Source organism: Eptatretus burgeri, chromosome 7 (assembly GCF_056783735.1).
Source record: "Eptatretus burgeri isolate ZD-2024b chromosome 7, Ebu_testis_v1, whole genome shotgun sequence".
Classification (NCBI taxonomy): domain Eukaryota; kingdom Metazoa; phylum Chordata; class Myxini; order Myxiniformes; family Myxinidae; genus Eptatretus; species Eptatretus burgeri.
The window spans coordinates 100006825-100034052 of NC_140967.1; the positions used below are offsets into that span (position 1 = coordinate 100006825).

Here is a 27228-nt window from a genome sequence, read left to right on the forward strand (position 1 = left end):
AGAATTAGAATATGGACTGAAGCACGTACCACACCGGTTTGTTTTGTGGCTTGACCAGACGTATAGTGGCTTCTGTGCGTTTGATGGCCTCTGCACGGTGCTCAGGCTTAAGTGCCGCCCGCACGGCCCGTGCACACAAGTGAGAGTATCGGATATAGCTGCAGGACACAGAAGGAAGGTGGTCAAGTGGAAGCTTTTTGTGATCACGCACACACCACACACACACACACACACACACACACACACACACACACACACACACACACACACACACACACACACACACACACACACACACCACACACACACACACACACACGGCAAAAAAGCAGCTTTCTGACAGTGGGGGTGCAGGTGGATACAACAAGCAAAGGAATAAACAAATAGAAAGAGTGGGGAGAGGAAACGGTAATGTACAAGTTTGGTTGGGGGTGGAGGGAGTAAATGACATGAAGATCATGAGAAGAGAAAGGGGAAGGGTGACATGACTGATGACATTCAATGGAAGGAGTTGGATTGGACAGTCTCAAACAGGTGGTTCCATGAACAGAAGAAAAGAAAGAGAGCGGAGGTGTGTGTGTGTGTGTGTGTGTGTGTGTGTGTGTGTGTGTGTGTGTGTGTGTGTGTGTGTGTGTGTGTGTGTGTGTGTGTGTGTGTGTGTGTGTGTGTGTGTGTGTGTGTGTGTCAAGCCTGGATTTTTGGGGTTTAACTGGTGAGTTACTGTAACGACAAGTACATCCTGGAAGAGTTGTTCTCATTGCGTGAGGTTTTTCTATTCTTTTTGCATGCATGATTGAGGCTCATGGAAGAGCTGGAGTAAAATGGAAAAGGGTAAACACCAACAGCAGGGGAGAAGTGAGTGATCAAGGAGAGGGGAAGAAGGATGCATGGGGGTGAACAAGCGGCACACAAGCTGAATGTGGGGACCAAACAGAATAGGAACAAACCAACCAACATCGAACAAATGGAGAGGCGAGGGAGAGGGAGGATAAAAAAAAAAAATTACAATAACCTGTAAAAATGGAATGCTTGGGAATGGGGTAGTTTGGGTATAAGAGATCATGACTATGGATGGGGTCATGGTGAACAGCTGTCATGAAGCCCTGGAGGGAAGAATGGGACTGAACAGAATGGAGAAAGTTGGTTCCACAGGCTATTTTATATGTCAACGATGCTGAGCATTTTAGATTTTACAAAATGCGGGAGATGCGTGATGCTGGGGTACCAGCCCATAGGGGAGGGCAGTACTCCATTGAATTACAGACAAAGCCCTTGTGGATTGAGAGCAATTGAGATTTTAGGGAATGCCTCAGAACGATAAAGGACGCAGTCTTGGAAGAAAGACTTACTCGATGGTTGGACTGGGAGATGTCATGACTGATGGTGAGACCTCGAAGTTCAAGAAACCGAAACTTTTCCAGTGACTATGGAAATATGTCGATAGGTTCATTTGATGATCCTCCTCAACCAAAAGGGTTGAGAAGTTCCATCTGTCAGACCAACATCTGATCAATTCTGGATTAGTATGGAGCAACTCTGCTGTCGTCCACCTGACAGTGGGATGGAGTCCTGCATGACAATGTAGTCATCTGGAAGAAGGATGAGGGTTTTCGAGCACAATTTTTTTTTCTCCCAGAAGGTCTGAGTTCAGGTGGCCTCGAAATAAATAAGGTGTTTCTGCCTCATCTCAGGATGGGCACACCCATCGCCAGCCTTGTGTAGCCTTATGGTTGACCCCAGTAAGGTTAGCCCTCCAGGTTGGGAAAGCAAGCCGCTCGACTGCAACTGCCGCACTTCCGGCACGATTCGGTGTGCCACTTCAGGGACGAGAGAATGGATAGGACAGTCACGGATGGGATGGGATGGGCATCGGAAGGATCTACGGGAACACGATTCGTACGGAGCAATTTGAGACAAACTGTGAGGAACGTTTCCGTTAAAGTTGGAATCGATGCATTCCAAGTATAATGTACGATTCAATCAAGCTGGACGTCTCGGCTGTGGCCATATAATAAACCCATTCGAGTGGCATGTCTGTTCATACACCATTGGCATTGCAATCACAAGTTTTTATCTGTGCGTTCAACTCCCCCCCCCTCTTGTTTTGCCTCATTACAAGACAGACAAATTCGAGCTCTAATTAATTTGTGTTGAGCAATACGTGACTTTCAAAAGGAGGTCGGAATGTTAAACGAGGCCTTTTACCCATGCGCTATCCTATCCACTGACTCGGTTCTACTCGCCAGATGCTTTTAACCTGCAGTTGCAAGTATTTTAAACCTACCCCAAGCATCCACAAGCCCCGAACACGACCGTCATGTTGGTGTTAAAAAGCACGAAGGTTTGCGGAGAATGTGCCTGCCGACGTACGAACCTTCAGTCCTTTCATGGAACCAGTGTGCTCGAGAGCTTTTGCAACACGGGCTCCGAGATAATTTTTTGGAGCTGATCAGAAGATTCCCGAAACCTTTCGTTATGCAGGGGGCACAGCCCTTTCTCGCACACACATTTTCAACGATTTTCAGCTTATTTAAAAGTTTTGAGAGCAGTTTCATGCCACAATCTATCCGGCACGTATGATGTTATACGTCCGGTCCAGGCCACCCCGGTGTACTTCTTTTGCACATGTGCACCGAGCAATCTGGGGTGGATTAGTCATTTTGAAAGTCATGGATTCAACTTTGGTTCCAAGCTAAACCAGGCCCTAAATGTACTTCTCTTAGCTTTAAGCACCTCATTTCTACAATTCCTATCAAATACTGGAATCCTTGTGCCGATCCATTCAATATGGACATCCTGACTTCTTTGGAGCAAGACGTCCTCTTGCTAACCTGTATGCTATCTGAATCCTGTTGCCATTTTGAAGATATCAAATTGTTTTTTTTCCCCCATGTTTTGTGGAGGTGTAAAACACTTCCCTACACCCACTTCATTTAATATTACCTTTCACATCACGACAAAAGGTTTAAGCTGCTCTCCCCTCTGGCCTGATGGAGTACTACTCTCCCCTCTGGGCTGGTGCTCCTGCCTCCCACCTTTCTCGGCTTCACGCTGTGGAAACCAAGGATCATTGGTTTCCACATTGGGTGAATTTTGGATCATTGGCATCTCCCACGATGAGGCTGAGTCTTTGGGCCTCTCACTCTCTCACCGTCGGCAGGTCGGTGGTCTTTCTGTCTTCTACCATCTCCTCTCAAGCCTCGCCCCCCCCTCCCCCCGCTCTCTCTGCGATTTGTCCCCACCATATTTCCACACGGCGCTCAAAGTCCACCAACAACCCCCTTCTGGTAAAACTACCAAAATCACGAATCACTGTTCACCTTCACCCTTTCATTCCTCTTTTTCATTCCATTCCTCATTCCTCTTCACCCTTTCATTCCTAACAGCCTTTGGAATAAACTCCCTCACTGGATTCAATTCCATTCTTCCCTCCAGGCCTTCAAAACAGCCATCCACCACCACCTATCATCCCCCATCCAAATCCTCGATCTTTTCTACCCCTGATAATCCACCCGAGCCCACCTCCTTCAAATTCCCTGCTTTCCTTCCTGAAACTTCTTGTAATGTCCCCATGTTCCCCGTCCCATCCCTCTCCCTTCCACAGATCTTCTAATGACTCTGTTCCCCACTGTTTTGTCCTTCCCACCCCTCTAATCTCATCCCCCCCCCCTTGCTATGCGTTATGTGTTAGCTCTTATACGAGCCTCGACAAGGTATACCCCCCCAAAAAACCCACTCGAGAGCGATTTAGCAAAAATAAAATAAATATATACATACAGTATACGTTTGAAATAGTCTCACGGTTAACGGTACTTGGAGCGAGGTCATTGTGCAGCGATCAACAAATTAAATTTACGGCAAAATATCGTGCCAGAAAATATTACCGGTACCGGCTTAATATCACATGTGCCGGCTAAATACGCTGGGACCGGCTAAATATTACCGGCGCCCCGCTAAATTCACCGGTTCCGGCTAAATATTACTGTTACCGGCTAAATATTACCGGCGCCCGCTAAATACACCGGTTCCGGCTAAATATTACTGTTACCGGCTAAATATTATCGGCGTCAGCTAAAAATTACCGGTGCCGGCTAAAATATTACCGGTACCGGATAAATATTATCGACACCGGCTAAATATTACCGGTGCCGGCTAAATACATCGGACCGAATTGAAAAAGAACGACGAATCTCCACCGCTCTGGCCCAGCTCAATCCGAATCACGATCGTCATCCTCAAACGGGATCTATCATCCAGTGGCGTTCCAATCACAATCCGAACGACCTCGACGTCCTTGTGCTGTGAACCAGGAAACTGTCCGCGAACCGGGACCCACGTCCAGTCAGCCACCACAACCACCGGAAGGATCCTCGGACCCCGCGAGCACACATTCGTACTCCACGAACACTCCAACATAACATTCCACACAAACCTGAGGCCGACTTGACGCCACGGCGCGACCATATTGCTAAACGTCACAGAACAGCTTCAGCAGGACCTGCTCCCGACAACGTTTGAGAGGAAATGACGTTGATCCAGGAAATGACGTAGGCTTTACTTCCTGCTCGTTGTTTAATAATTTAATAACTGAATTGTGTGGTTTTAATACATATGCTCGAATGTTAATAAACATTCTATTAATTTTAGTGTTGTTCGCTCGGAGTAATGATAAGAAAATCTTATTTTATACGATAAACACTGCAACAACGGACGACACCGGAGGTGGTTTATCGTCTTGGTTTGGGGTTTGTGGTACAAACAATACTGTAATTATATATATACCAGCAGAGTACCCGACCGACGGGCGATAACACCTTCTTTTGACACGTACCTTTATTTGGGCGGTGTATAGGCAACAGAAAAATAAGGCGGGTTACATGCGTGAAGCAAAAACGTACTCACTGCTTCGAATAATTCAAAACGCCTCCACTGCATTGGAAACAGTGGGAACAGGAAGACTGCACTGTGAATGGGGGAGGCTTGCAATACCTTCCCCACCTTGAGGCGGCGCCACATGATACACATTTACATGGAGAATTTGCGTTCCCCCCCCCGCCCCCACCACCCAACCCCCACCTCCAATGACTTCAGCATGGTGGCCAACACACCCCACGCCCAGCAGCATGCCCCCTCGAGCCTGGAGCCCCAGGGAGTCGCCTCCCCCGTTGTGTCCCCACACCCCACGCCCAGCAGCATGCCCCCCCTGAGCCTGGAGCCCCAGGGAGTCACCTCCCCCGTTGTGTCCCCACACCCCACGCCCAGCAGCATGCCCCCCGAGCCTGGAGCCCCAGGAAGTCGCCTCCCCCGTTGTGTCCCCACACCCCACGCCCAGCAGCATGCCCCCTCGAGCCTGGAGCCCCAGGGAGTCGCCTCCCCCGTTGTGTCCCCACACCCCACGCCCAGCAGCATCCCCCCCCGAGCCTGGAGCCCCAGGAAGTCGCCTCCCCCGTTGTGTCCCCACACCCCACGCCCAGCAGCATGCCCCCTCGAGCCTGGAGCCCCAGGGAGTCGCCTCCCCCGTTGTGTCCCCACACCCCACGCCCAGCAGCATGCCCCCTCGAGCCTGGAGCCCCAGGGAGTCGCCTCCCCCGTTGTGTCCCCACACCCCACGCCCAGCAGCATGCCCCCCGGGCCTGGAGCCCCAGGGGGTCGCCTCCCCCGTTGTGTCCCCACACCCCACGCACAGCAGCATGCCCCCCGAGCCTGGAGCCCCAGGGAGTCGCCTCCCCCGTTGTGTCCCCACACCCCACGCCCAGCAGCATGCCCCCCCGAGCCTGGAGCCCCAGGGAGTCGCCTCCCCCGTTGTGTCCCCACACCCCACGCCCAGCAGCATGCCCCCTCGAGCCTGGAGCCCCAGGGAGTCGCCTCCCCCGTTGTGTCCCCACACCCCACGCCCAGCAGCATGCCCCCCCGAGCCTGGAGCCCCAGGGAGTCGCCTCCCCCGTTGTGTCCCCACACCCCACGCCCAGCAGCATGCCCCCCCGAGCCTGGAGCCCCAGGGAGTCGCCTCCCCCGAAATCCTGCACTGGCTTTGGATAGTGCACAGGCGTGGTTGCCCCAACTGGCCTTGTGTGTTGACGTTTATTTGTACATCTGGGGTAAAACTCGTTACGTGACCAAGAAACGTTGCCGGGATTTGTCGGTGAAGGCATCTCTCCAAACAAAACGAGTTAACCAGTGAACTGAAGTCTGATATTCCCATATCCATTATTTCAAGCCTGACCTCATTAGTTACCTCTACCACCGAAAGTGGACAGAGGTTATATTTTCACCCATGTATTTGTTTGTTTGTGAGCATGATATCTCAAAAAGTTATGGACGGATTCAGACGAAACTTGGTTGGCAGATTGTGTGTGTGATAAGGAGCAATCAGTTTGACTTCAGGAAAGATCCGAATCCAGATACTAGATTTAAAAAAAAAAGATTCTTCACTCTTGAGAGATAGCTCCAAAAATAACGTAATCGCATGATATTCCAAAAATCTGTGGACAAGTTCGGACAAAACTTGGTTCGGTGACAAGAATAAGCCCATTCGATTTTGGTTCAGGTCCGAATCCAGATGTGACCTATCAGTGGGATACAAAACGTAAGCTAATCAGCCTGGCAGAGGTATGCCCTCGACGGAGTGCCGTTCCAGTTTATGCGTGGAATGGTCTCGCTGGAAAGGTCGGTTTAAATCCTGGAAAAGTAGGTTTAAACAGTGGATGAAGATAGGTTTAAACTGAAATTAGATCCAAGAAGCATTTTGGGATAGAGGACAACACAGACATTGGAAGGACTGGTTAGGTTGCATGGGTATGGATGGACGATTATAAACAATGTCATGATTGTGCTGTCTGTGTTTATTTCTCTGTCCCTCTCTCTTCCCACCCCCTGCCCCCCCCCTAAACAAAATCGAGTGAATGATAATGTCCCTGTGTCTGCACCAAGTTCTCTTCTGCTCCCCCCATAGTATGGTCATATCCAGGACTCCCGTGACCATGGAGAGCATAAGTTCATTTGAGGATGGATTTTGGTACTTTGGGGTATTTAGAAAAAAAAATGAGCTCCTTTGCCCCTCCCAAAAGTGTGGGCTCACTCCACCAGAGGGCGAAATCCAAAATGGCCACTGGTGGCCATCTTGGAATTTACACAATCACATAACTCGAGTAAAATAACTTACAGACATGAAATAAGTGTCGTTTTTTTTACTAATTTAATGACTAGGATTCCATTTCAGTGGTTATTTTCTCATTTTGCGGTAATCTTTAACATGAAATTCAAGATGGCTGCCAACGGCCATATTGAATATTTCAATATGTCCCACCTTCTGAAATTTTGTAGCTTTTTACTATCATAGTAATTATGATGTTTATTTTGTCACAGGGTCATTGGATTTCTGCAAGCAAAAGACCACCGACTGCCACTACAACTGATCAGTCATCACATCACATCCCAACTGTTGAGTAACAGAATTAACCGAGTTCAGACGAACATGTCTGAAGAATCAACCAGTAGCAGAAGTAGCAACCCCCCTTCCTCAATGTGTGTTGCAATGTGGTGATCATATTGATCAGGAAGACTCACTTGATGGGATTTCCAGTGGAAAGCGACAAAGCTTGCGTGAAAAAGCAGCTAATTGGAGGGGGCTACATAGGTTTGGCATGGTGTATGAGTGTCAACTGGGAAAAGGGACACAAAGGTCTTTACATGCACAAGGAATGTTACCTGTCTATTTCAAGCAAGAGAAAGCTCCAGCAAGCTTAAAAGCGAAAATCTGCATATCGTGAACAAAGCAGGTAACCCCGACAGTTGCAGTTCTACAGGTAGTCTTTAAATACTGCGTTGGCCTTGTTTTGCCCTGACCTTTTCTACTATTTGTGCTTGGAGAACAGTTCCTGTTTATTTGTTCACACTAGTTCCAGCTCACTATTTTATTTCGTTGAGTTTGTTGGTTTCATGTTTTCTTTGCACTTGCACATATTTATGCATAATTATAATTGGAGGTGCAAAATTTTGACAATTGAACTTCATTCGTTGTGTCTGCATTTTCCTCTTTGATCAACCCTGCTGTTTTATTGGGTTTGGATTTCCTCAATTGATCTTGTGTTTGCTAGTTGTTACCACCACACAGGAACTCAATACCTTGTTGTTTTTTTTCCTGTGTGTGTGCAGTGAATCGACGTCTGCGTCCGAGACCCCAAAATCTGCTGCTGCCGATCCCCTTCCAGCTCCTTCACCAAAACGTCTATGTTCGAGTATAGGGCATCTACATGATAAAAACTTGTGTCTGGTGCATGCGTCCAGAAGACAAAAAGCATCCTGGACGGAAATTAAATACTTTGTATCTATTAAATCAAGAAAAGGCTTGGAACGTGTTTAAACAGCATAGTGTGTTACTAGACGACATGGATATGAGAGATCGCATTCTCAAACTGATTGACGCCACACCTGACCCATTTGCAGCTGAGATACGATACCATCATCGCTGCTGGCTCAAGTACATCACCAACGATAAGATTAATGATGAAAGGCGTGAGCTGAATGATGAATGAGCTGCAAAAATGACCATAAAAATGAGTTAGAAACAACCTCGATCATATTTTCAGGTCTGACGATGACCTCAAAATGGGCAAGTAACACCTGGAATTAATTTGTCATCAAAAAGACACTTCATACTTCATGCCTGTATGTTAATTTACTCAAGATTTATGTATTTTAAAAAGAATTCCAAGATGGCCACTGGTGGCCATTTTGGATTTCATGGTGAAGATGACCTCCAAGTCGACAAGTTACACCTGGAATGAATTTCCCACCATATAATTACTTGAAAACAATACCTTAATAGTCTTCCTACCTTAACTGGTTTGGAAGATGTGAAATATTCATATATTCAATATGGCTGTTGACGGCCATCTTGGATTTCATGGAAAAGATGACCACGAAATGAAAGAATAACCACTGGAATGGACCCCGAGTCATTAAATTAGCAAAAAAAAAAAAAAAACACTTATTTCATGTCTGTAAGTTATTTTACTCAAGAGTTATGTAATTTCCAAGATGGCCACCAGCAGATGTTTAGGATTTTGCCCTCTGGTGGAGTGAGCCCACATTTTTTGGGGGGGGGGGAAGAGGAGCTTATTTTTTTTTCTAAATACCCCAAAGTACCAAAATCCATCCTCAAACGAACTTATGCTCTCCATGGTCACGGGAGTCCTGGATATGACCCTACTACCATGGTATTAAATAAACTGAGAGATTTCATGTGTTGCTGAAGCACAAGTTCCTTGTAACTTATGGAACATTATGAGAATCTTAACGATCAGGCTTAAATACTCAAATACAGTCCTTTAATTTCTTCTCATTTAAATATGCCGTAACATGTGGCCAGATTTATTTCTGATCTGTGAAACATCCTTCAACCCAAGCCGACAGAAAACAGCCTTTTTGGAACGCCGGCAGCATTTTCCATCCAATAATCATCCGATGACTTTGTTAAAAAATTATCCATGGTTCGGTGCTCCCATGTTGTATGTTTTGTGCCAATCCCTCAAGCGGTGGCAGAGAAAACAAATAAAGCTGAAAGAGTGAGGGTGGAAGAAAAAAAGTGAGTGTCTTGGCCAACATTCCTCAATATGGTCAAGGATGGGGGTGGACTCCTATTACTTGTTCTCAATGCACCTGCTCACTACAGGAGTGGCCAGAGGGGTTATGTTTTTATCCGTATTCAAATGTGTAATTCCAAATACCACTTTTTGCGTAATTCAAGACACCTCACTACACTGGAAAACGTGGGGACAGGAATACTGTACTATAAATTAAAAAAAAAACACCCCTATGCACCAATTGGGGTCATGCTGATCAAATGTCACAAATCTGGATGTAAAATCAGCCCAGAACTGTTGGGGTGGGGGGGGGGGGTGACGCACACGCACACACCTGATCCATGAATTATCATAAGGATTACATTTACACCAATTTCACTTGATGTAGTTATACAAAAGTAAATAAAATCTATAAACAGAATGACAAAGTTGTTCAGAATGTTACAAAGCTTCCTCATTGTTTCACAAGATAAGTTATTCACAATAAACATTTGTAAAAATGTTATGTGCTGATTCCTTGCTAAATGCACAGGAGAGAGAAAGAAAGAGAAAGGAGAAAGAAGAAAGGAGAAAAAGAGAGAAAGAAAGAACATAAAACCCATGCGTTGGTATCTATTGGGGGAGGAGGGGATTTCTTCTTGATCACCCCACCAATACCCAGTGCTTCCTGGGAAGTTACATCACCTCTCCCAAGGTTAGTGGCTGTGTTTAGCTGGTCAGGTCCGGTGGTGTCTCATATACTTCACTGCAAGTGTCTGTGCATGCTAACTGTTTCTCAGCTCCACCACGAGCATTAGACCATGTAAAAATATAACAAGAGCTTCCAGTTGTTCCCGATTACAAAACATCAGTGTTAATGGTGGCTTAAGGGCTGGTAAAGAAACCGAGGGTCGAATCTGAACTGAAATTTCCGGGGCGAACCAGAAATCCACACCTGCCGTCGTACCATTTACTGGAGAGTTCATAGAACACGTTACCCCATCTAGTGTTTAAGTGTATACTTCAATTTAAATAAAATAATATTAAAGATCACACCGGTCAATGCCGGGTAGCCCTTAAAAAAAATTTTTTCCCAGAAGTTCAACACTATTGAAGCAGTCTTGTTAACACGCTTAATCAACATGTCCAAGTACTGCTAAACTGGAGCTTCGTGAAAGTGACAAGAAGGCAATTTGTGTTCTACAGTGTTAAAGTACAGTATATTTTTCAATTTAAATTTAAAAAAAGATTTTAAAAGTCGTATAAATAAATGAATTCCAGAATGTATCGCCGTTTTACCACCATCGACGCAGTGTCTTATTCCACCACCCCAGCCAACACGTTACATTAGTTCTTCGTGCCTGTTTGTATCCTTTATGACGTCCTCAAAAACACGAAGTTTCCTGTTTGGAATGATTTTCAATTTTGTTTGAATGCCAAGTAGACAGAGTAAACATATCATCTCACTCTTTGCGCATGCGGTTTGTTTTCCGTTTAATGTTCAAAATATCACATTCAGTTGAAACAAGTTGTTCCTCAATCATAAACTGGCGTTTGTGGACAGACGGATGGACGTGAGCCAATTAGCATCACTTTTCACTTCATTTGTATGGGGTGATTACGAAAGCCATCAAAGACATCATGTTCAATACAAACGACTCGAAGTTAGGGCATTTAGGTTGAACTTTGACAGTGAAGCCATTAATACGAGAACCGTTCAGAAAAAAAAAAATTTATTTGGAGAAATGTTACAAATGAAACAAATGCACTAAAATCCAAAGCCCAACCACAAAAAGCCACAAAAGAGCCGCGTTCCATTCAAAAGAGTGAGTCCGGGATTCCACTGCCGTAGAGCAGCTGCCACGAGCTGGGAAATTTCCACTGCTCTTTGCTTTCTGGGAGCTTGATGTCCTGGGATACAGCAAGAATGAGAACAATTTTGATTAGCGACCACAGAATATTGTTTTTAATTGAAGAAAACAGAGCGGGGTGCAAACGTGGCATAATATGCACACCTGGTGTCCCAGAGCCGGTAACCAGAGTGCAAGATGGCTGGCGAGGCGCAAGGCATCCGGAATGTTATCTCCATCAGAGCAAAACGTGAGCAAAACGAGAAGCGGAAGCCCAGCTGCGCAGCTGCAGGGTGGAAGTCTTAAAAGGATGCTCATCATTCGAACCAAAAAACATTAATCCTTCCAGTGGCGTTCTATCATGTATAGATTTGAAAGTGCTGTGAAAAAAAAAAAATCAACCTGTTGTATCCATAAAAGACCCTCTCCCCAAACCAGCTTACAGGTCTTTGTGGAGGGTGCGGGTGATGCCTCCCCCAGGGATACGAAGGCAAACCTCACCGCCATCCTCCAAACCAGGATAGGCCGGTCGTTCTTTCAACGCAATGCAGCCGGCAGTCTTCGGCCAACTTCCCAACTTTTCCAGCAACGCTTCACTTATTAGGTGTCGTTCCTGTGGTCTGGAAGAGGTAAAAGAAGAGGGAACGAGTTAAAAGAGGTGGAAATGTCAGATGTAGGTCGATGAAACTTTCAATGCCTTGTAATTAAAACATAGCAAAACTAGTACGCTCGGTCGAGCGCATACCTCCACCACCGCCACGTAATACCTGATCCAGGAGAACATATCAGGCCCAATACATATTTGAAATATCATGCCACACAGTGCTAATATCGTTTTTGGCTCGATCGCTCAATGGTGAGGAATCACTTGACAAGGATAGCAGACACAGGTGGAGGCCATTCAGCCCATCATGCCTGCATGAACACCATACTAATTTATCAACACAAGATCCAAAGAAGAAAATGCAAACATATTATTATTATTATTTTAAAAGATTTATTAATTTTAAGTTTTTGTATTTTAATTTTTCTTCTTCTTCCAGGGGAGGGGACATGAGCTTGGTTAAAACAGACAACATCAACCACACAACACCCTTTGACAAGTCCCCCACCAACAGCACTCCTTACACATGCACACAGTCACCCGTCAATGCTCAAACTACCGCAAAGTCCTGCCAACATCCCTATACCCCTCTATCTCCATAACTTACAGGTACCTATCAAGTTCTAATTTGAACTTATCGACTGTTTCTGCTGCCACTACCTTTCCAGGGAGACCATTCCATGCATTAACTACTCTCTGAGTGAAAGTCCCCTGCTTTACCATTGTCCAACTCTCCTCTTCTTTACTCTCAAGCTATGGTCCCTGGTCCTATCACTCACTACTCTGTTGAATAATTAATCTGCCCCTATTTTATCTTTACCTTTCATTATCTTAAACATCTCCATCATATCTCCTCGGAACCACCTTCTTTCTAATATATAAAGTCCTGTCTCCTTCAGCCGCTCCTCATAGCTGAGTCTAGCTAGGCCTGGAATCAATCGAGTAGCCCTGCGTTGAACCCTCTCTCTGGCATCTATGTCTTTCCTGAATTGTGGTGACCAAAACTGCACACAATATTCTAGATGTCTACTTTAAAAATTAGATGTCAACGAATCCATCTACTTTAAAAATTAAATAATTCTCATAACCACATCCGGATTTTCGCCAAAATCGAATAAATTCGTCCTTGCAATACACCCAACCTGTCCAGCAAGTTTCGTACAAATCCGTCAACTTTTTGAGATATCGTGCTAAATACCATTTTTAGCCTTATCCCTCAATGATGAAGAATCACTTAAAAAATTCGAGCAGTCGGATCTGGATCTCAACCAAAATCGAATCAATTCTTCCTTGTCACACACCAAGCCTGTCCACAAATTTTCATCTGTATCCGTCTACAACTTTTTGAGATATCGTGCTATATATATATATATCGTTTTTTGGCCCGATCTCTCAATGGTGAAGAATCACTTAAAAAATTATGGTCGTCTGATCCGGATCCAGATCTTCACCAAAATCTAATCAGTTTGTGTCCTTGTCACACACAAAACCTGTCCGCAAATTTTCATCCAGATCCGTCCACAACTTTTTGAGATATCCTGTACACAAACAGACAAACAAACAGAGACAGATAAACAGACAAAGGGGTGAAAACACAACCCCTCTCACCTTTGGTGTCGGAGGGAATTAATTGGCCTACTGCCTTTAGCAACACCAAATGCAGGACATTAGGATGTCTATTTATTATGTACATTATGGAATGGGGGTTGTTTAAAGCAGGTACATATGTGGATAGGAGGGGGAGGTGTTTAGCATGTACGAATCATATATATACAAGTCGAAACCCCGTCACAGACGGATTCCGTTCATTCAACCACCCTCACCAGCTCACCCACACTCGAGAGACATGGACTGGACAGGGAGTGCTTACCCCCGCCTACTCATCCCCCGCCCCTGCCCCATCCCCCCCCCGCCTTCAATTTGCTTACCCCACCCAAAAATTTAATTACCCTGGCCCTGCCCCCGCCTCTTCACTCCCAGCCCCCCGTCTCTTGATTCCCCGCCCCACTTGCCCCTGGGCCCCCGCCCCCCTCACACTCAACCCTGCCTAATTCACCCCAGCCCCGCCCACTCATCCCCCGCCCCATTTCCCCCTGACTCCCGCTTTCAATTTGCTTACCCTCACCCAAATATTTGCTTCCTTGCCCCCCACCTCCTCACTCCCTGCCCCTGTCTCTTCATCCCCCGCCCCCACCTCCTCTCTCTGCCCCCGCCTCCTCACTCCCTGCCCATCTCTTCATCCCCCGCCCCTGCCTCCTCTCTCCCCGCCCCGCCTCCTCTCTCCCTGCCCCCGCCTCCTCTCTCCCTGCCCCCGCCTCCTCTCTCCCTGCCCCCGCCTCCTCTCTCCCTGCCCCCGCCTCCTCTCTCCCTGCCCCCGCCTCCTCACTCCCTGCCCTTGTCTATTCATCCCCAGCCCCCGCCTCCTCTCTCCCTGCCCCATCTCTTCATCCCCAGCCCCCGCCTCCTCACTCCCTGCCCCCGCCTCAACGAAAAGTGTTTATTCTGCTTCAGAGTTGAAGGTTGACTATTGCCACTATGTGCGATGCACTCTTACAGGTACGAAGTCTCTTCTAGTCCAGGTCACAGTACCGAGAAAAACGTGACGCGACCGCGAGGAGCACAAAATTGGTCCTTCAGTATTAATATAGAGATATATATATATATATATATATATATATATATATATATATATATATATATATATATATATATATATATATATATATATATATAGTTGTGAACCCAGGGGTAGGAGGCGAAGACCACGAGGGGAGAACTACCTCGGGTTCCCACCAGACTCTCTGGAATCGCAGGCCATTGCACACGAATAACTTTGTGATGCGGAGGGTCGCTAAATCTACCGTGAATGCCAATAGCTTGACCACCTGACTTAGGGTCCTCTGTATAAGGAATACTGTTTACCTAAAGGTGACGTGATCCAATTACTGGGGGACATGCCCTCGGTACGCACTTGCTCAAACTGGATCACCTTACCAGATAAGATGCAGCCGAGCGGGACTGCCAAGCACGCACCGGCTAGGAAACAGATCGCTGGGGAATAACGTCCCAGCTAAACTAGGATGCGAGCCATGCTGGACCAGTGGAAGAAAACATGAAAACGAGCTGGGAACATTTATATACAAAGCATTAATTTACAATCAAGTGAGGAAAAGTATGTGGCACATTGAATGGGGTTGTATTTTATGTACAGCAGGGAACGCAAGGAATTTGTGGGGTGTGGCAAAAGACAAGCAGTCTTACAAAAGCAGACACAGAGCATAGTTATCCCATTATATCTTCTCCAATCTTAATTTATGCTCGGACAGGCACGCATGCACGCACGCAAGCAAGCATGCGTACACACACACACACACACACACACACACACACACACAATTAGATAGCCAGAGAAAAAGAAAGCAGGTGAGGATAAACGACCTCCTCATACCTGGCGTGGTCGGCAGACTATCACAACCCAGAATGCTTCGGGAGAGGTAAGTGGGAGGAATACTGGTAGTGTCTTAGGTATGGGAGTGGGAGGTGTGGTGTAGTGCAATGTGGGGGGGGGGGGGTGCAGTGTCGTGCCAGAAGAAAATGGGATTGCGAGTCAGTAATGATGTTCTTTGTGCGTCCAAAGAAGGCGGGATAGATAGATAGATAGATAGATAGATAGATAGAGAGAGAGAGAGAGAGAGAGAGAGAGAGAGAGAGAGAGAGAGAGAGAGAGAGAGAGAGAGAGAGAGAGAGAGAGAGAGAGAGAGAGAGAGAGAGAGAGAGAGAGAGAGATAAATGCGTGAGGAGAAAGATCCTTAACCTAGCGGTGTCAAGGTCTGTATGTGTAATGTGTACCTCCGTGGGACGCTCTGCCTGAGCATTCCCACCTCGTGATATGGCACGTTATCTCCTGTTTAATTATTCGGCGGAGCTCATGGCAAGGTGCGCTCTGCACTCATCCGTCTGGCTGCGTGTAGTTGCGGGACGTCGACAGCACGGCAGAGAGTTTCGAAGGGTGGCAGTTGCCCCAGATCAGGAAGAAGAAGAAGGAGAAGGAGAAGGAGGAGAAGGAGAAGAAGAAGGTTCTGGCAATCACACATCAATAGCGAGACAGGGAGCGAAGCGAAGAGGCGAGCAAAGAGACTTTAACGGCTCTGTGCCACTCCTTTTTACAAGCCCCGGGCGAAGGATGGGGTGGTGACTGGAAAGCGCCCCGAATCCTGCTCCTCCATTGGGCCACAGTGGCACGAGCCATGCCCTGCCAGGCTCCTGGGGCACTGGTCGGAGCTCCTGACTTAACATAGGGCATGCTCCCCGAGCCATCATCCCGGCCCTGATCGTGCTCCGAGTGCAGTCTGAATGTTGGATGACAGCGGACTTCACCCGCCACCCACGGGACCCCTCATGAGCCAAAATGCATACCTGGGCCCCAAACCAAACTCCTGGATCGCCCTTCTCGTGACTGCTCCTCATTGCCCCTGGTCCTGCTGTAGTCTGGCGACTGGATGAAGGTTGCATTAATTCCGGATGCTCACCCGGGACGTCCCCGGTTAGATGCGGTCGAGCTATTCACGTCTGTTGCGTGGTCAAGTATCATGCGGCACTGAGTACAATCAAAGTCGTGCAGTGCTTCTCAAAATAGAGTGGCGAATTGTAGCGATGCAGAGGTACGAGGAGGTGTGGGAATATTTTTCCCGTGTGCGGGAGGCGTTTGTGGTCAAAGTGGTGAGGTTTGGTGAAAGAGCTGCAAAGTAATGTGAGGTGCTGGTTGGGAATTGGTGCACAGATTTGAATGAAATAATGGCGCACGATGCGTAGGTGGTATAGAGTGTAGCGGAGTGGTGTGGTGGACCCGAGCTATGGGAGGCATCGCGGTGTGCTTATTATCAATTGCCTATTGAATGGCTTGTGTGCTTGCATGCTTGTTAAGCACTACGAGACGACCCATGAATCCGTTGGGTTCCTGTAGTGACAGCAGTTGATAAAAAAAAAAAACATGTAAAAAATAAATAAAAAAGATAGCTCCAGCAAACTATACCACTAAGGTTGTTTGCATTGATCAAATTCTCCCGAAGAGTACTTGACTGAATCAGAAATTGATTTTTTAAATAATTTTTCGTTGCACGATTTGAACGAAACTTGATACTGCACACCGCAGAAGAATGGTAAGTAAGGTGGGCTGAAAATTTTTGCGCTATCCTGTACCGTTTTGGCTGTATTTCGGGAACATACATACATACTTACATCCATACAAGATGAGAGTTTTGGTATAAATATAGATAGATAGATGGAAAAAAGGACAGGGATAGGGTTCCCATCACGTGCTGCCGTTTTGGCTGCTGGTTGCATCATTGGGTAGGGGCGTGGCTATGCCGCTGATGCAGTGCCCCTATTACCAGTATACTGGTGCTCATTTCACCGACCTCGGAAGGATGACAGGCTGAGTCAACCCTCTGGTGTTAATTCAGTGGCCAACGGGGCTCAAACTCAGGACCCTAGGATCCCAAGCTACCACCCAAACCGCTAAGCCAACACCAGACTTAGGGTTGGGGTCAGGAATCAGAATATGAATCGGATGCAGTTACTAGACCTAACTTCAAGACCCACGCAACGCACTTTGTCCCGTTAACCCACGAGACATGAGGGGAGGACTAACTGCATGAAGACTAATGAAATAACTTCCTGACACTGTATGTTGGGTGCCATTGCCTGAAAGGTATGTGGTTTTGCAGAACCGCAACGATATATAAATATATATATAATATTTAGTCAACAATGAGACTGAAATTGCAATTTGTCTCGCGTCCTGCACAATCACCACCACCCTGCTCCCCCAAAGTTTGGGTGTTTTAAGTGTCCATTACAGATTATTATCGCTGAATGAGTCATCCTTGTGGTGGAGGATGGTGAGTTCAAGGGTCAAGCCTGCATCGACAGTATGGTCCTTGTGTACGTCTGATCCAAAATTAAAGATGAAAAATGAAACGGCATTACGACACGTAATAAGAGTGTCTGCTAGTTTGGTCGCACTGTGTATGGTACAATGCAATGTTAACGCTTGTATGCCTATGATTTGATACGGAAGGAGTTGCTTCTTAAACATGAACGTGTAATGTTTGTTGAGGTAACATGTTTATGACCTCCACCACCGAAGGTGAAGGAGGTGATGTTTTCACCGCTTTCTGTTTGTTTGTTTGTTTGTTTGTTTGTTTGTGTGCACGATATCTCAAAACGTTGTGGACGGATCCGGATGAAACTCGGTGGACAGGTTGTGTGTGTCGCAAGGACGAATCGATTCGATTTTGGTGAAGATCCCAATCTGGATTTGGATACGAGATTTATTTAATTTTCAAAGTGATTCTTCACCATTGAGAGATGGGGCCAAAAACGATAATCCTACTGTATAGCACGATATTTAAAAAAAAAAATGCATTGGGCCTGATATGTTCTTGTGGATTCGGCATTACGTGGCGGAGCTATGCGCTCTACCGAGCGCCTTTCTCATTCTAAAAGTGGAGTCATGTAAAAAGGGGACCAGTTCTGTTATCGTTGGACTTTAACCGATGCAGAAAGATTGCCGGGGATGAGAGATTTCTGGGTATCGAATGGTTTCGCTGGTGTGAGCGGGTTGGAGAGAGTGGGACTTTAGCGAACGTTCTCTTTCCAAGAATATATAAATGGGAAAGCAGAGTAGGAAGGGGGAGGGGCAGAAGAAGAAGTCATTCATCAGTCGCCTTGCTTTGCTGTGTACCATGCCGCGTCAGAGCGCCGAGTTGACCGCTGGTTCTTTCATCAAGAAATAAACTCAAGTTTTGGAGTTTGTCCTCCTGCAGGTTTGGTCATTGATCAGGTGAAGGAACATCGGGTGTTGTGACAAGTATTTGAACTTTCACTTTTGGAAGAACGAGACGTCACTTCGAAATCAAGCGGGGAAGAAGTTAACAACACGACTTAAACCTCACAAACTCACTGCATCACGCACGATTCACGACCCACCCAGAAAGCTCTTGGTCCAGGCGCATTTGCGCCTGAGTGCTCGAGAGAAGGACAACCTGTTGAAAACCGGTCTCTTTAACCCAAGCCAAAAGGTCACGGCACGTCTGCCTCCGCTGGCCCTGTAACACACACACATACGCTCACGGAAGAGAAACTAGCACACTATTCCATCCACCCTTCCCAACAACAGCCACGACTTACCTTCATGATTGGAGAGCGGACCTGAAGTACCACGAGGTGCTTATCCCGACATGCGTACACTGCACAAACATGAATGATGGAGAAAATATTGCAAATGACAACAACAAGAACAAAAAAAATAAATAAATAAATATCTCAAACATCCACTTACACGGCCAATTAAAGCCCAATGCAGAAAGCAATTGGTCCAAATGATCGACACAGCATTCAACTCAAACACTTTCACTCCGTTGGGAGTGGAGGTGATTTTAATGTCTTAATATACACAAGATCTAGGCTCATGAAAGAGCGAGGTGACGGAGGCTAAAAAGGAAATGTATGGACAGGGGAAATGCTACAAGGTTGGGAGTGAACGAACAGGAGGAAAAAAAACAAAATAATAATAATAATAATAAAAAGGAGGGGAGGAAAAAGAAAAACCTGCAAGTCGGAGGGTTAGGATATGTTGGGTTCATGGGGTAGAGGTTGCAGGTTGGGTTGGGGGCATGACATGAAATAATGGTGCACCACCTTCTTAAAGGTCCTGGAGGGAAGAGAGTGATTGAACCTCCTCCAAGAGTGAGATCCACAAACCGGAGAGAAAAGAAACAAAAGAGCGAAGATGTGGGGTAAACGTGGATTTTGGGAATTTGCAAGCTCAAGAGCGGACGAGGTGTGCGGTAAGTCAGGATTTTGGGAGTTTAACAAGCTTAAAAACATGCCGGACTGCTTGAAAATGTCTTTGCTTCAACTCGGTAGAGCTTGTTGCATCCGATGTGATTATCCTGAATTTTTTTTTTCATTTTCTTTTGGACAAGATTACGATTACCCGCATTTATTCCAGCCTTTCTCGGTAGGAGCTTCTGGGCACAACCGTGCGAGGCGCTCACATCAAAACATGCAAGAGCTGGCGCCGGCTGGGCCATTCTCCATGGTTCTCAGCTCTTCCTCTTCGGCCGCTGATGGAGTGCAAACGCACAACACCGATGATTTATGACTCTCTATCTTGGGCCGGTACCCCCATCACATCTCGTGTCACACCTTTCATTTGGCATCTGTTCCTCACATTGAACCCCTCCTTACGATGTCCGTCAAACTCTTGACCCACTCTCTTTCACGCTTGCCGAAAAGCCTTTGTTGACGATTTTAGCTCGAACAAGAGTTTGACACATGGATGAGGTTGATGAAATTTAAAAAAAATTTAAAAAAAACAACTGCTACTCCTCTGGTCTAACTCATGCTGCTGTCATTCCGCCGGCTTTCACCACGATGCACACGTTCTTCCAACAACTCAGTCCTGGTTAAAATCCCAACATCCAGGCTTGACTGCACACCGTCAACTCTTTTGTTCCTCTTTTCTCCAATCTGTTGACCCGAGGCTGTTCAATCACAATCACACTCTCGTCTTCAAACTTGTGGTGCACCATAACCCCACGTCATCCCAAATCCCATCCCACAATGTTTTCTAACTCATTAACTCTTCCCAACCCAACCCTAATAACTTGCAAGTTAGTGCATTTCCTTCCCTCCTCTCTCTCTCTCTTTACCTGTTCAGTCATTCCCTTGCTTGTTGTGTCCAACTGTGGCCCACCATTAGTCTGTCCCTTTTACCCTCTGTCAAATTGCTCATCCATGAGCCTCGATCTTGTATCCTTTAATTGAAGGAGCAGTGTTTGTGGTTTTTTTTTTTTTTGTCGTGCTACTCCTCCTACAGTTCTGGCTCGATGACATAAAGAATTGCTGCATAGGATCAGCATGACCCCAATTAATGTATCAGGGTGTTGTTAATCGTTGTCGGTAGTCTTCGGGGAAAGAAGGGGGGAGGGAGGGCATGCAAATTAGCGATGCAAATGTGTATCGTGGAGCACCACTTCAAGGTGGGGAAGGGCAATTGCAATTCCCCACCATTTGCAGTGCATTATTCCTGTCCCCACGTTATCCTGTGCAGTGAGGTGTTTTGAATTAACAGTGCGTGGCCGTACGTGGGAAAAAAAAAAAAAACTTTCAAACCGCGCGCCAGAAACAACAACCACATAGGCCGTTCCTTTGCTCTCACGTGCCCATATGTGCAAAAAAAAACAAACTTTCAAACAACCACACAGGCCGTTCCTTCGCTCTCGTAAACGACAACTGGATTGTGGCGTTGTGTTTATCGATAAACGCGCATAAGAAATCGAGAAATTATTAGAATACAGTAAGTCATCACTCTCCGGAAGTCCGTACGTTGTAACCCGTAATGGGGAACGCCGCTGAGGATCTCTTTCCCCATCGGCCATACCCACGCAGCAACGTGTCCTGTCATTGGTTTGTTAAATAAATGGCCATAACTTGGGAACCGCTTGTCCGATTAATATCAAACCTTGAAAAGGCACATCCTCAGGTCCCCAGCAATATACCTGGCGAGTTTCAATTAGATCGGACCAGAGGTTGTTGAGAAACAGCGGTCAGTCAGTGTCACACACACACACACACACACACACACACACACACACACACACACACACACACACACACACACACACACACACACACACACACACACACACACACACACACACACACACACAATTATAGATAGATACGATGTTTCTTGTTACATTTTTTTTCGTGTCAAATGCACCTTCTGAGGTAATCAGCATGTGGAGAAGAGGGTTTTACATTGCAGACGCTGTTTTCTCGGAGTGGCATTACACCTCTCAGCGGACAGACGTAATGACGTCAGCGATTGACCGATGTCATGACGTCATTACGCCTCAGCGGTGACGTCACACGTCGCCATGCAAACGAATGTAAAAATTAGAAAAAAAAATCACCAAAAATTCCCAAACCTGTCCGTCCGGCAGTTTGGGAGGAGACACGTCCACAAAATATGGCTCAGCGTATTAATATAATAATAAGGCACAATGTTATTGTCTATTGGAAACTCCAAATGTGACTTTAAATCAGGACAGACATTAAGGTTCGTCAGCACATGAAAAGGGGAGAAATAGATCAAATTAAGAAAGAAAGAAAAAACAAAACAAAAAAAAAAACCCAACAAATCGGTGAAATCTAATTTCCAGCCATAAATCGGTCCGTATGACCAAGTTTGGAGAAAAGGAACAAATTCCGAAATTTAAAAGCCAAATATATAACAATTTATTGATGAAACATTAATCACACCCTCAGTGCTGAGACACAGGTGCCCGGAAGATTGGGCGCCAGGTTGACGTCCTGGTTCCACGTGCGCTTGCGAACCCACGACAGGGGCAAAGCAGTGCGCGCGAAGAGCTCCGACATGGCGCATAGACAGCGCACAGATCACCAGGTCCACGGCCAGCTGTCCAGCATTCCCTACCGAGACGGCGGGCTGCGACGACGCGGGAACAAAGCACGGTCATCGTTACCCGCGAAGCCTTACCCCGTGAAAAGGTACACGGTAAAGAAGGTCGAGACGTGCGTGGCACAAAGGGTCGATGCTCTCACCAGAATGAGGGTGCTCCCTCGAAAACCCGATCCACCATCTCGCCCGCTCGCCACGAACTCCAGCGGCATCGATTATTCGGCCACAAATCTCAAACACCGTGAAACTCGTGGTGCTTTTCGGCCCTTCGGGTCGAGGCAAACTGCTCACACCTTTAATACGGCTGTTCACGCAAACCTTGAGCCAGATCCGAGACGGTCACTTGGGAGATGTTATTAAATCTGACTGTTTACCCGAGTACCAGTTCACGTCAAACCTGAAGTCTGCGGAAGAAGGAAAAAAAAATAAAATAAAATAAAATAAAATAAAATAAAATAAAAATAAAACAACAACAACAACAATAACAACAACACACACACACACACACACGAAGGCCAGCGCTGCTTTGGCGACGCCCCCAAAACGGCGGCCATCTTGCATCGCCCCGTTCGTTTGAATACGATTATTTTGTTTGTAAAATGTCATTTACAGATGTAGAACGGAATAAACCTTAAATATATATATATATATATATTTATAATTTGTCGGTTTTAACATTCATTGCTATGATTTGTTATTTATAGACAAATATATTTGGCAGTGCAAAAAGGAGCGGTGTATAATGTAAGTCAATTGTTCCATCTTCGTATTTTAAATATGGACAATGTATCTTCAAAATAAATAGTTTATTTCGAAGTGATTCTCTAAGTGAGACGAGAGTACTATTGTGGCCTCTGTGCTGTATCACGTGATCATCAATCAATCAATCAATCACGACGCCAAATCAATCAATCAGCAAAACTGTGACAGAAGCTTCATGGAGAAAGTGTTTACCAGAACTTGCGGACGGATGATTAAAGAGCGGGATTTTCGTGAGAGGATCTCCACTGCGTGCTCATGTTGAGGTTCACAAGATGTTTTATCAACATTTTTCGATATTTTGAAGTTTAAATTGAGGAAGGATGTAATACATTACTGCGACCCCTTCCTCATGTGAGAGATTTTAACAATTTTGTGATCTTTACTTTCCTCGAATGTGGAGACTTGAAGCGTTGATTATTTAACACGCTTATTCAACATGACTTGCCGAACATGACTTATTTAACACGCTTATTCAACAGGACACCTAACATGACTTACCTCACTTGACTTATTTAACATGATTTATTTGACATTACTTTTTAGCATGCTTATTTAACATTACTTATTTAACTTACTTGTTTAACATGCTTATTTAACATTACTTACTTAACACGACTTACTTAACACTTGACTTATTTAACATGATTTATTTGACATTACTTTTTAGCATGTTTATTTAACTTACTTGTTTAACATGCTTATTTAACATTACTTACTTAACACGACTTACTTAACACTACTTACCGAACACGACTTATTTAACATGCTTATTTAACATGCTGATTTGACATGACTTGTTTAACATGCTTATTAAACGTAACTTACTTAACACTACTTACCTAACACGACTTATTTAACATGCTGATTTAACATGCTGATTTGACATGACTTGTTTAACAAGCTTATTAAACGTAACTTACTTAACACTACTTACCTAACACGACTTATTTAACATGCTTATTTAACATGCTGATTTGACATGACTTGTTTAACATGCTTATTAAACGTAACTTACCTAACACGACTTATTTAACATGCTTATTTAACATGCTTATTTAACATGCTTATTTAACATAACTCATTTAACATGACTTGCTTAACATGACTTAGTTAACATGCTTATTTAACATGACATTTAACATCACTTATTTAACATGACTTGCTTACATGCTTATTTAACATGACTTATTTAACATTACTTATTTTACATTACTTATTCAACATGACTTATTTAACACGACTTAACATGCTTATTTCACATGACTTATTTCACATGACTTATTTAACATTACTTATTTAACATGCTTACTTAACACGACTTATTTAACATGCTTATTTAACATGACTTATTTAACATGCTTATTTGATATGACTTATTTAACATGCTTATTAAACATAACTTACTTAACACTACTTACCTAACATGACTTATTTAACATGACTTGCTTAACATGACTTGGTTAACATGCTTATTTGACATGACTTATTTAACATGCTTATTTAACATGACTTACTTAACATGCTTATTTAACATGACATTTAACATCACTTATTTAACATGACTAATTCAGCATGACTTACTTAACATCACTTATTTAGCATGACTTATTTAACATTACTTATCTCACATGACTTATTTAACATGACTTATTTAACATGCTTATTGAAGCATTATGACAATAATGTCAGGCTTACAAAATAGCATACAGTGTCAGAATGAGTCTATGTTTTGTCAGGTACTTGTGAACCCGTTTTTATAAAGTGTAATTCCTCTAGATGTTTGTGTTGTAAAGTTTTAAGACCTTGTGAAACTTTTGTTTGTCATGTGACAGGTAAGACTTTTGTTATTGATTGTAAATGTTTGTTTGTATGTAAATCAAAGTTCATTGTTTATCTTCTCACCTGTGGAGAATGTGGATGGCAATGTTGGTAAAACTTCTCGATGTTTACATCAACGTTTTAATGGACATAGGTCTGCTGTAACGCCTGGTATGAAGACATATTTATATAATCATTTCAATGAAGTTGGGCTTGTTTTAGTCATTGTTCTATTCAAATTATACTCAGTTAATGTTAATGGTTTTGATAATAAAGAAGAGTTTGATATTGAGCAAGGATGGAAAGAGGATTTTTGGATCGGGACACGATGTGTGATCTATCCTTTGGGCCTCAATGACAGGGTACAAGGTCCTGGGTCAGTTTCACAAGGTAATGTTTTTGGTAACGAGTATTTTTCTTCTCCAATCAGGAGACCCAGAGGTCATGGGTGTCTTAGTCGGTGTCATTCCGCTCCAAAAATGGAAATTTCAGACATAATTGATAAACTTTAAGGTTTTTATGTTCCTCTGAGGTCATGTTCCAAACAAGTCTTAGCTAATATTCTCTGGAGTTAGTAGGTTCGTATGACTAGCTTGCTTTTGATTGAAGCTTTTTTTTGTTGCAGGGTTCTGGTAAAGAAGTCTAGCCCCAAAGTTGATAGGATCCATAAGTTCTCAGTTTGTGGTTTCCTTTTTTCCCGCAAGCAGGTAGATCGGCTTTGGCTTCATTCCGTTTTTGGGGATACCAGTGCAGAGAGTTTATTACCAGATAAAGTTAGGGGAGCGAACCCCATTGAAGGTTTATTTCACTTTCACCAAGACCATAGGACAATCCTTATTCAAGTGTGGTAAATTTGTTAAAACTCTTGGAATAGATATCGTAAAGGACATTTTGGAAACTGTGCATGTTCATCTTCCCCTTTTTTAATATGGTCCTGGTGCACACGTAGTTTCTGGGGATTTAAATATAATTAGTAAAAGTGAAATAAGAGATCTGATTAAAATGGGAGCTAAATATAGGGAACCAGTAACTCAACCTTGGAGCTGTGGTAGATTTTCAATTGTGGATTCTGTGTCCAATTTTGTTAACTCAAACTTGGTGCACATTTTGTTATCTATGAACAGTTTTTAATGCATGGTTTAACAGGGTTGTGGAAGTCCTGGATAATAGGATTAAGTTGTTTCGTCGTCGGGGCTTCCTTTCACTGGGTCGGTCGAAACCATTGTTAAGCAAGCCGAATGTTCGTAAAGACATTTGGGATCTCCATGATAGTTCCGGAGGAATAGACTGCCAATAATTTTGTTGTGGTTTGTAAAAGGTTTTATGTAGAGGTTTTAATGAGGGAGTTTGGCATTGATATGGTTACTTTCATTAGTGAAGGAAATAGTGTTGTGGGCTGGGGGGTCGGTGGCGACAAACGACCACCAGGTGGAGCAGTGGAGTCGTCTCCCACCGAACAGCCAGAATTTAGGTCGTGACTCATGGATAAGTCCGAAGGTCACGGGTCCCTCGCCAATACTTCGACATCGTGGGGTAAGAGGGTCAATTGCCTAATTTCAATATACCTAAGTACCCACGTCGTCCAACTACCGGGGAAAACCACACCCTCTGCCAACTCTGTCCGGACTGAGTTGCAGGTACCGACTCGGGTCCAGCGTAACCGAGCGGAGTTACCAGAGCCGCACCGGTCCCAATGAACAATCCACGGCACGAACGACCCTACCAATTCGCAACACGCACCATGCTAGGCCATTGGAGGAAAGCACAGAAAATGAGCTGGTACATTTTACACCGGGGGGGGGGGGCTGGTTTATTTTACAACAATAATTGGGGATGGGAGACACAGATTAGTGCCCCAGGAAAGATGCTCTTCCAGTCTTGGGGGATTTCAATGCATCGACTGGAACTGATAGGGATGGCTCTGAGACATGTGTTGGTCCCCATTAGTCTGGAACTGTGAACCAGAATAGCACTAAGTTCCTTGACTTTGCAAGAAGTCATGGACTTAGGGTGGCTGGTTCATGGTTTCAGCGCCCACAAGCTCATCGCTGGACTTGGCATTCCAACGCTTGCTGTGTGGCAAAGGAGATTGACCATGTCCTCATTGACGGTCGTTGGAGGATGATCCAGAACTGCAGG

General features: G+C 45.0%; 3 protein-coding genes and 1 long non-coding RNA gene across 13 annotated transcripts in view; 2 read left to right on the top strand and 2 right to left on the bottom strand.

Moving 5' to 3' along the window:
* ATP5F1E (ATP synthase F1 subunit epsilon) overlaps nucleotides 1-4576 on the bottom strand; it is a 4753-nt gene extending 177 nt beyond the window's left edge. The window contains exons 1-2 of the mRNA XM_085889872.1: nucleotides 4433-4576; nucleotides 30-158 (exon numbers count right to left, since the gene is read on the bottom strand). Of these exons, the coding sequence (XP_085745998.1) occupies nucleotides 30-158; nucleotides 4433-4464 (161 nt within the window). The 5' untranslated portion in view covers nucleotides 4465-4576. The remainder of the gene's footprint in view (nucleotides 1-29; nucleotides 159-4432) is intronic.
* A 27-nt stretch (nucleotides 4577-4603) lies between these two features.
* LOC147023902 (uncharacterized) lies at nucleotides 4604-10141 on the top strand. The gene is made up of 3 exons (XR_015060418.1): nucleotides 4604-4722; nucleotides 7366-7778; nucleotides 8155-10141. It is a non-coding gene; the product is annotated as an uncharacterized LOC147023902 (long non-coding RNA).
* An 899-nt stretch (nucleotides 10142-11040) lies between these two features.
* Nucleotides 11041-22941, bottom strand: PSMG2 (proteasome assembly chaperone 2). Its single transcript, XM_085889871.1, has 7 exons — nucleotides 22653-22941; nucleotides 22350-22536; nucleotides 19209-19267; nucleotides 19008-19126; nucleotides 11857-12033; nucleotides 11579-11699; nucleotides 11041-11474 (listed from the first exon to the last, which is right to left on the bottom strand). Exons 1-7 carry the CDS (start codon nucleotides 22719-22721, stop codon nucleotides 11382-11384), a joined length of 825 nt encoding a protein of 274 aa, XP_085745997.1. The 5' UTR covers nucleotides 22722-22941; the 3' UTR covers nucleotides 11041-11381.
* A 423-nt stretch (nucleotides 22942-23364) lies between these two features.
* Nucleotides 23365-27228, top strand: part of SPIDR (scaffold protein involved in DNA repair) — a 100951-nt gene continuing 97087 nt past the window's right edge. For 6 of the 10 annotated variants that reach the window (XM_085889873.1, XM_085889879.1, XM_085889875.1 and 3 more), the window contains exon 1: nucleotides 23368-23534. The gene's annotated coding sequence lies outside the window, so the exon portion shown is untranslated. Of the gene's footprint in view, nucleotides 23623-27228 lie in introns of all 10 variants that reach the window. The other 4 variants (XM_085889883.1, XM_085889874.1, XM_085889882.1 and 1 more) reach the window with 4 other exon arrangements.